The sequence below is a fragment of the Lottia gigantea genome, assembly GCF_000327385.1.
Source record: "Lottia gigantea unplaced genomic scaffold LOTGIsca_258, whole genome shotgun sequence".
In the NCBI taxonomy this organism is placed as follows: Eukaryota; Metazoa; Mollusca; class Gastropoda; family Lottiidae; genus Lottia; species Lottia gigantea.
In genome coordinates, this window is record NW_008708785.1 from 92,242 (window position 1) to 101,623 (window position 9,382).

Genomic DNA, 9,382 nt, shown 5'->3' on the forward strand with positions numbered 1-9,382 from the left:
TTTTCTCAATCAAACCAGTCTGCGGCTGATATTCTTTGTGTGAATGTAATGATCGTTGTTATATAATGACTTCAATTTCGACAAGAACATAATCATCAGAATAACCATACAGATTGAAAATGTTGATATAGTAGGTCAATGGAATAGAAGTTCCAGATCAGGAAAGAAATATAACTCAACTTTCTTCTGGTAATTTCTTATTGGCTACAAAATAAAAAAAAAAATAATTAGATTAATTTATATTTAAAGCAGTATAAGAATTTAAGAAATTGTTAAACCAACTAACAAGACTCAATTTCAACTATCCGGAATACTTTTCAACATTCAAATGCGACACCCGACCAACATACAATTAAATAAAACGTTCATTAGGAATTTAAACATAACTTTTTCGCGGAAGTATTGACATTGACCTTGTAGTGTTACTAATTAAGCCCTGTAATAATTGCCCACGAGAATATAAATGGTTGTCAAATGCCACAATTCTGACAGAATGTAGGAGAAGATTAAGTCAGATTGTAATTCTGAAAAGAAACAAGGGTAACTAAAATTGACTATTTAATGATAGAATAATTCTCAATAGAAAATTTCATATGGTTCTTTTTTTTTAAAGATCCCCAAAGTACAGTTAAACCAATACCTGGATGATATTTTCTATATATAAATATTGTTAGTAAAACCAGAAATAAACACATAACAGATATTCCAATACCAATTCCAATACCAGTTCCTAAACCTTCCTGATATCCAGATTGTTCATAAGATATTGTTCCAGGGTCTGTGGAATAAATTAAATGAATTTGACTTGCCGGTATATTAAGTTTACCAAAAACATTCAACTAAAAAATTTACTCAATACATACAACTGATAAATTTACTCAATACATTCAACTGATACATTTACTCAATACATACAACTGATAAATTTACTCAATACATTCAACTGAGACATTTACTCAATACATTCACTGATAAATTAACTAAATACGTTCAATTTATAAATTTACTCAATACATTCACTGATAAATTAACTAAATTCTTTCAATTTATAAATTTACTCCGTCCATTCAAGTGATAAATTTACTCTATACATTCAACTGGTGAATTTATTGAATTCATTCAACTTATGAATTTACTCAATACATTTAATTGTATTCATTAGATAATGACAATTTTACATACTACCCCTTTAACATACATTTAATTTCATTTTTATACACTCGTTAAAATCATTAATAAGTATATGATATTCACTAATTGGATTATGATGATGAAGTTAAAAATTCATGAAATCATTGTCAAATTATACAAATAAAATTACCGAGTTCAATGATTTTTATTCCCCAGGTTTTTGCTTTAGTTTCACCATTAATAATATTTTGTACAGTAATTATATAATAACCAAACGATGATTGATCTAATATCAATTCTAATGTGGATATAAAATTATTTTCAGAAACTTTCTCTGTTTTAACAAAGGGATATTCTACATCAGACATCAACTGTTTCCATATAAAACTTGGTTCAGGATAAGCTTCTATATTTATTTCTAATAATACCATTTCTCCAATTTTTCCTCTTTTTTCTTTCTTCAGTTCTTCTTTAAGTATTGGTGGACCTTTTATAGTAAATGTAAAACAGTGTTACTACTTATCGATAAAAACTAAACCTCATTCAGGGATTGTAACAAGTTAAATATATAGTCTTCTAATAGCAAATAAGGTTTAGGCTAGGCATAGTTTACACAATTCCATTATACACGGCTTAGCCGTTAGAACATAATGCATAACTTGAGTAGGACAATTGGTCAGACAAACCAATCTTAGAACTATTAAAGTTGTGCATCAGGTGATACGAAAACCTCCTCTATGAGACCATGGTCGATTATTCCTATTTGGTGAACTATAAATACAAACAATACCGTAACAATAATGGTAAAGATTTCGTAGTTGAATGATCAATACCATTACTAGCTCTACATAAATAGGTTATAATATACGGACTAGATATGTATTTTCATTAAATATTTAATGGTAAAGATTTAATAGTTGACTAACCAATGCCATTATTAGCTGAACATGTATAGATTATAGTATACTGACTAAATATAAACTTACATCTAATATTTAATGGTAAAGATTTAGTAGTTGACTGACCAATACCATTATTAGTTGTACATGTATAGATTATAGTATACTGACTTAACATAAACTTACATCTAATATTTAATGGTAAGGATTTAGTAGTTGATTGACCAATACCATTATTAGCTGTACATGTATAGATTCCTGTATCCTGACATTTTGCTTGTGTTAATGTCCACTGTTGACCAGTGTTAGTATCAGTACTAGTAGAAGATGACCAGGTTACAGTAGATACTGGTTTACTATCAACATTACAGTTTAATGTGATATCAGAACCTTCATCAGTTTCGTTATTTACAGCATCAGATGTTACACTGGTTATATCAGGTGGATCTGAAACAGAAGTAAGGCAATTAATAATCTTTAACATAGTCAGAATTTTATATGCCCATTCAGCAAACAATGAGTCCTAACATTTTCCGTTGATCTGTTTATATCAAATTTATGCTCACTTTAAAGGCATCAATCTTTGACAGATTGTTTCCGTAGGTTTGGACCGTGCCAAGGATGATGCCTATAGATTTTTGTGATGTTTGGATAAATCAATTGTTAGCATTTTTCGTATATATTTTTAGTGGATGAAAGTTGTGATCGTGCAAAAGTACTGAGAAACATCAAAAGCTTAGTCTTTCAGCAATACTCTTTGAAAAATATCTATCAAGACGTTTGCATTTATTTAAAAGTAGCTTTTCAGTCGAGCACAATAACAATATTATCAGAAAATGCCCAATTCTTTTTTTATGATTATACATTGACATAGAGAGGTGGGTCATATAATAAATATATACTTACAATGTACATTAACTTGTATAGATTTAGATCTTGTTTTAGGGATGGTATTTTTAATATTGGTAGCTTCACATCTATAGTTTCCTTCCTGATTTCTTTTTATTTGAGTCAATACAAGATCTTTAGTTGGTGATGAAACAGGTCCAGTCCATTTATAATTACACTGATAACAATCAGTTAAACATGTTATAGTTTGATCTCTACCTTCTATTATATTGATACTTGTTACATCTGGTGAGAAAGTCAGTTCATCAGGACCATCTGAAATAATAAAATTCAGTTAAACATGTTATGGTATTATATACTTACAATAAATCTGGACATTAAGTTGTTTTGTAAGTTGTTTATTTAATATAGTATGTGTAACTGTACAGATATAAGAACCAGTTTGATCTCTAGTATTTATTAATAAAGTATAATATACTTACAATAAATCTGAACATTAAGTTGTTTTGTAAGTTGTTTATTTAATACAGTATGTGTAAATGTACAGGTATAAGAACCAGTTTGATTTCTAGTACTAAGTGATAAAGGGTTATTTAGAATTGTTGTTGAACCATCTTTAGACCAGTTGATGTTACAATCTGGTTTACAATCAGCTAAACAGTTGACACTCTGACTCTTTCCTTCTATAACATCTATATTATCACTAGTAGGGTTAAATCTTATATTCTCTGGACCATCTGTAAAAATCACTTTAATTTTTCTATTGTTATTTTATCGATTGAATTTAACCAAATAACGCTGCTCATAAAATGAGAAAGGACATTTTTATACGCCCACACGTAAGATGGGCGTATATGTTTTCCTTCACAGAAAATGATGAATTAAGTGTGTATTATCGAGTCAGTTTGACTAGTGAATGATAATCTGAAAAATAAACTGAGATTAAAATAAACTTACAATAAACTAGTATAGTAATTGATCCTTGTCCACCAGAATTACCTCTACAAGACCATGTTGTATCATCTTGTTTATTTATATTACTTATATTGAGATATAGTTGTTTGTTGTTATTATTTATACATCGACATTTATATCTATTATCTGTTGAACTACTCTCACAGTTTATCATATTACATACAACAATATTGTTTCTACGGAACTCTACTCCAGAAGGTGAATCTGTAACATCACATTGTAATCTATAATTTTCACCTAACACTGCATAACTTTCAGGAACTCCTCTTATAGTATATTGACCTATAATATAAACAATATGATAATCTTCTAGTTTTCATTCCATTTGATTTTGATTTCAGCTCACAAAACTGTCGTTGGTACAATATTTCAATCTAAGATTATTTACATTAATTTAGATAAAATCATTCCATTAGTAAATTCTGAATTCAACCATTTTATCAACCAACAGTCAATCTAAGTTTTGGACCAAACCTTGCTTAATCGATATGATGATGAGTATTTAAGTTTGAACCAATCATTCTACCTCTCAATATAGAATACTTACTGATTTGCTTGAATTAACAAAATATACAAAACGAAAAAGAATTCCACTATTTATATAAAGATTCTATATCTTTAAAATATTGTGAAGGTAAAAGTTAAATATCAATCATAAAGATAGGTTAAATCTAAATCACAGTGCGATTCATGTTATCTTATTATCTTGTTATATATGCATTAAGTGCAAGTTAAAGTCTAATATTTACTATTATTGTTATGTCATTTCAGTCTACACAAAGACTTTTCTTATACATGAAACTGGTCTTATGTTTTATATGAGATACAATGTAAATACATCTCTTACCTGTAATTAGTACTGGTAAATTAACTATAACTATTAATATAAATATATACTCCATGTTATTGAATAATATTCAACAAGACGATCTTCTCCTGTCATATAATTGGCCTACTAGTGTGTAGCGTTTCAATTTACTTCCTCTTACCCTTGTAAATACCTTTATAGTATGCTAATGCATTTTTACTATATTGTAGCAATGTTTAGATGGTAAGCACGCCAGAGGGCAGGTAGGGTTCTCTTGAGAAACACTGTAATCTCGCTTAGCAACCTTTTGAACCTCAACACTGTCTCCTGGTCCTTACCAAAGAATAACTCCCGAGCTCAATTAAAGACTAACAGATTAAAGTCGTTCATTCAACTACCAAAATCCTATTCAAGAAACTAACTAAATGTTTGACAAATTTGACAAAAAGTTCGTTTATCTCCATAATATTACTTCTTATTAACTGAGAGGTTTCTCAGGTACTTCTCTGGTGACCCTGGGGTGTTTGTTGCCCAAGTTACATCAAAGGTTGAACAACACAACACAAAAAGACCGAGAAGATCACGTTTCGAAGCCACCAGACCATAAAGCCGTAGAACACTAAGATGCTTATATTTTGTTCTTTTAGCATATAGAAGGCCGAAAAGGTGCGCTTAACCCGTAAAACCCATCAAAGTAGTGTTACACTATGGAATTTGTTGTGCTACTACGATTCTTATTTTTGATTTGCTCAGTTTATTTTGATTGCCAGACCTCACCCTCTCAATTGTGATATTATAATTCGAAATTCAAGGTGACTTCTGACTGCAATAGAAACTGTCATACATTCTTTATATCAATTAATAAATAAAGTTGTCTCCCAATATAAAGAAATTATGAATGTGGTCTCATCTCATGTATTTTGCACATCCGGGTTCAATTTGAACCTTTAATTAGCTGTCAACTTTATTTTGTTCAGAATAAATAGAAACTACAAAAGGCGGACTTACAGACTTAGTACTTCCTCAAAACAAAGTTTTTATGCTTTGCATCAAATCCGAATGTGCACTAATATCTATTCTCGACATATCATATAAACTTAAACAAAATAAAACAAAAAATGTAAATATAAAAAGAGACATGAATACAGAGTTAAAGAGAAAAACAACCTGAATTCTGATTTAATTTTGTTTGTAAAAAATACCAACAATATAACGTAATTTGAATAGGAATACATAAACATTTAATGTAAAACTAGAACAATAACACGAATTGATCATAAATACACTTAGAAATTATGAGAATGGCAAATATATGGTTTTAGATGAACAGTAACAAAGAATAGATTAATTATATATAAGTATATTAATAAAAGAGTTGCCAAAGTAACAGCATATACAAAAATAATAACAGAGAAAAATGTTTTCATTTATTTAAGGCATACATAATGATATTACGATTACTGTATCAGATATTACAGTCTGTTATATTTAATGTGTTAGTATTGGATATTACTAGTACTGTATCAGATATTACAGTCTGTTATATTTAATGTGTTAGTATTGAATATTACTAGTACTGTATCAGATATTACAGTCTGTTATATTTAATGTGTTGGTATTGGATATTACTAGTACTGTATCAAATATTTCAGTCTGTTATATTTAATGGGTTAGTATTGGATATTACTAGTACTGCACCAGATATTACAGTCTGTTATCTTTAATGTGTTGGTATTGGATATTACTATTACTGTATCAGATATTTCAGTCTGTTATATTTAATGTGTTGGTATTGGATATTACTCGTACTGTATCAGATGTTAAAGTCTGTTATATTTAATTTCTTCTCATATTTTCATATTCTTTTGCATCTCCAGAATTATGTTGATTGTTATCATTAACTTCAGGACGCGTATTTAAATCTTCATATGTTCTATCTGTTAGGAAGAAAAGCGTGCATAATAACTAATAATTTAGAAAAAAAAATTACATTATTTGGCCTTTACATTCGGCGACCCTCGGCTGTTTCCGCCGTTAAGCTGAAGAGCGCTATTAGAACTTGCACGATGGACCGTTTTGGGTAAAGTATTGATAGTCATACTGAATGTGTAAATTTTGATAAATTCGTGATAATATACCTTCAGGATTTCTATTAGAAAACGTTGCATAACTGAAAAGTAAGAATATGTCATAAGTAAAATGAGCAAATATGTTTTTATCAGTTTTGATCACAACTTATCTACATTTAGCAAACATTATTTGTGTGAAAAGACTTTATGATCGTTACTATATAATGACTTTAATGTCGACAAGCGCATCATCATCACCATAGCTTTACAGATTGAAAATGTTTATTTCTCTATTGTAGGTCTATGAAATAGAAGTTTCAGATCCGCAAAGAAAATATAACTCACCTTTCGTTTGGTAATTTCTTATTGGCTATAAAATAAAATAATATAATGAAAGCAGTGACAGAATGTGTTATATTAACTCAATTTCAACTATCATAAATACTCTTCAGTAAATGAAATAGGACACCCGACTCACTTACAATTAAATAAAACGTTCATGAGAAGTTTAAACATTTTTCGCATTCGTGGAAATAATGACATTGACATTGTAGTATTACTAATAAAGCTCTGATATCTGTAAATTGCACGTGAGAATGAAAATAATTGTCAAATTCTCACAGAATGCTACTGAAATTGACTTGATCTCTTTAATGTTATGATGGAATAATCCTCAAAATAATTTCATATAGTTCGTTTTTAAAGATCCCCCAAATATTCACGATAAGTACAGTATAACCAATACCTGGATGATATTTTCTATATATAAATATGGTCAGTAAAACCAGAATTACAATAACAGCAGATATTCCAATACCAATTCCAATACCAGTTCCTAAAACCTCCTGATATCCAGGTTGTTCATTAGGATCCGCCTTTGTTATAGGATCTGTGGAAACAAAGAAATTTATCCATTTTAAAAACTTCTTCGAAAATCTAGTAAGTTAGTACTGATATTCTAGACTGAATTGCATCTATTGTCTATTGCATGGTAGACCATTCAGGATAAGAAAACCAGACGTAAAATTTAATTCCATCCAATCTTGAATTTAACTATTTAGGAACTTACCTCCATCAATAATCTTTATAGTGTAACTTTTATCACAACCTATACCATTATTAACAGTTACAATGTAGTTATCAAATGATGATTGTTGTATTGTGAATGTTAAACTTGAAATATAATTATTGATAGCTACTTGTTGAGTTGTATCTGGTGTTAATTCTTGTCTTGTTGATTCTTGTATCCATTTAAAACTAGGTTTAGGATAGGCTTTAACATCAATAAGTAATGTTACTTCTTCACCTATTCTATTCATTACTACATCTTTTAAATCGGCATTTATTCTTGGTGAACCTAAAACAAAACTTTATGGTATCAATTCAATTACTGAACATATACTTTCATCTAATATTTAATGGTAAAGATTTAGTAGTTGATTGACCAATACCATTAGTAGATGTGCATGTATAGATTATAGAATACTGACTAAATATACTCTTTCATGTAATAATTAATGGTAAAGATTTAGTAATTGTCTGGCCAATACCATTATTAACTGTACATGTATAGATTATAGAATACTGACTAAATATAAACTTACATCTAATACTTAATGGTAAAGATTTAGTAGTTGATTGACCAATACCATTATTAGCTGTACATGTATAGATTGCTGACTAAATATAGACTTACATCTGCTATTTAATGGTAATTTAGTAGTTGATTGACCAATACCATTAAAAGTTGTACATGTATAGATTATAGTATACTGACTAAATATAGACTTACATCTGATATTTAATGGTAATTTAGAAGTTGATTGACCAATACCATTATTAGCTGTACATGTATAGATTCCTGTATCCTGACATTTAGCTTGAGTTAATGTCCACTTTTGACCAATGTTAGTATCAGTACTAGTAGAAGATGACCAGGTTATAGTAGATACCGGTTTACTATTAACATTACAGTTAAACATAACATCAGAACCTTCATCACCTTCGTCAGTTACGGCATCAGATGTCATACTGGTTATTTCAGGTTGATCTGAAACAGAAGTAAAGCCATTAATGCTCTTTAACACAATCATAATTTTTTACGCCCATGCAGCAAACAATGCTGTCCTCACATTTTCCGTTAGTCTGTTTATATCCAACTGAATATATCTGGAGGATCTGAAACACAAAAAACCCTTTTACAAAGAACAATCAGGTGTCCTTTATGTCACACAATTTGTAGGAGTATATTGTCTTCACATTTTTCGTTGGTCTGTTCATATCCAGCCATTTAACAGACTGGTGTGGTCATGATTGTAACTAATTCTGTGATATACTTACAATGTACATTAACTTGTATAAATTTAGATCTTGTTTTAGAGATGGTATTTTTAATATTGGTAGCTTCACATCTATAGTTTCCTTCCTGATTTCTTTTTATTCCAGTCAATACAAGATCTTTACTTGATGATGAAACTGGTCCAGTCCATTTATAATTACATACATAACAATCAGTTAAACATGCTATAGTTTGATTTCTACCTTCTGTTATATTGATACGTGTTACATCTAGTGAGAAAGTAAGTTCATCGGGCCCATCTGTAATAATAACCATCAGTAAAGCATGTTATAGTCTGATCTCTACCTTCTGT

At 29.4% G+C, this 9,382-nt stretch overlaps 2 protein-coding genes across 2 annotated transcripts in view; both read right to left on the minus strand.

The window, feature by feature from the left end:
- Positions 1-175: 175 nt before the first annotated feature.
- LOTGIDRAFT_175249 (hypothetical protein) lies at positions 176-4,756 on the minus strand (the record flags this gene model as incomplete). The annotated part of the gene is made up of 8 exons (XM_009055879.1): positions 176-204; positions 641-778; positions 1,322-1,618; positions 2,118-2,477; positions 2,937-3,194; positions 3,362-3,616; positions 3,879-4,136; positions 4,702-4,756. The coding sequence occupies 8 exons, from the start codon at positions 4,754-4,756 to the stop codon at positions 176-178; spliced, it is 1,650 nt and encodes a 549-aa protein (XP_009054127.1).
- A 1,742-nt stretch (positions 4,757-6,498) lies between these two features.
- LOTGIDRAFT_175250 (hypothetical protein) overlaps positions 6,499-9,382 on the minus strand; it is a gene marked incomplete at both ends in the record, with an annotated part of 6,083 nt that continues 3,199 nt past the window's right edge. The window contains 7 exons of the mRNA XM_009055880.1: positions 6,499-6,599; positions 6,801-6,832; positions 7,077-7,101; positions 7,477-7,620; positions 7,801-8,088; positions 8,428-8,781; positions 9,072-9,329. Coding sequence (XP_009054128.1) covers positions 6,499-6,599; positions 6,801-6,832; positions 7,077-7,101; positions 7,477-7,620; positions 7,801-8,088; positions 8,428-8,781; positions 9,072-9,329 — 1,202 coding nt within the window. The remainder of the gene's footprint in view (positions 6,600-6,800; positions 6,833-7,076; positions 7,102-7,476; positions 7,621-7,800; positions 8,089-8,427; positions 8,782-9,071; positions 9,330-9,382) is intronic.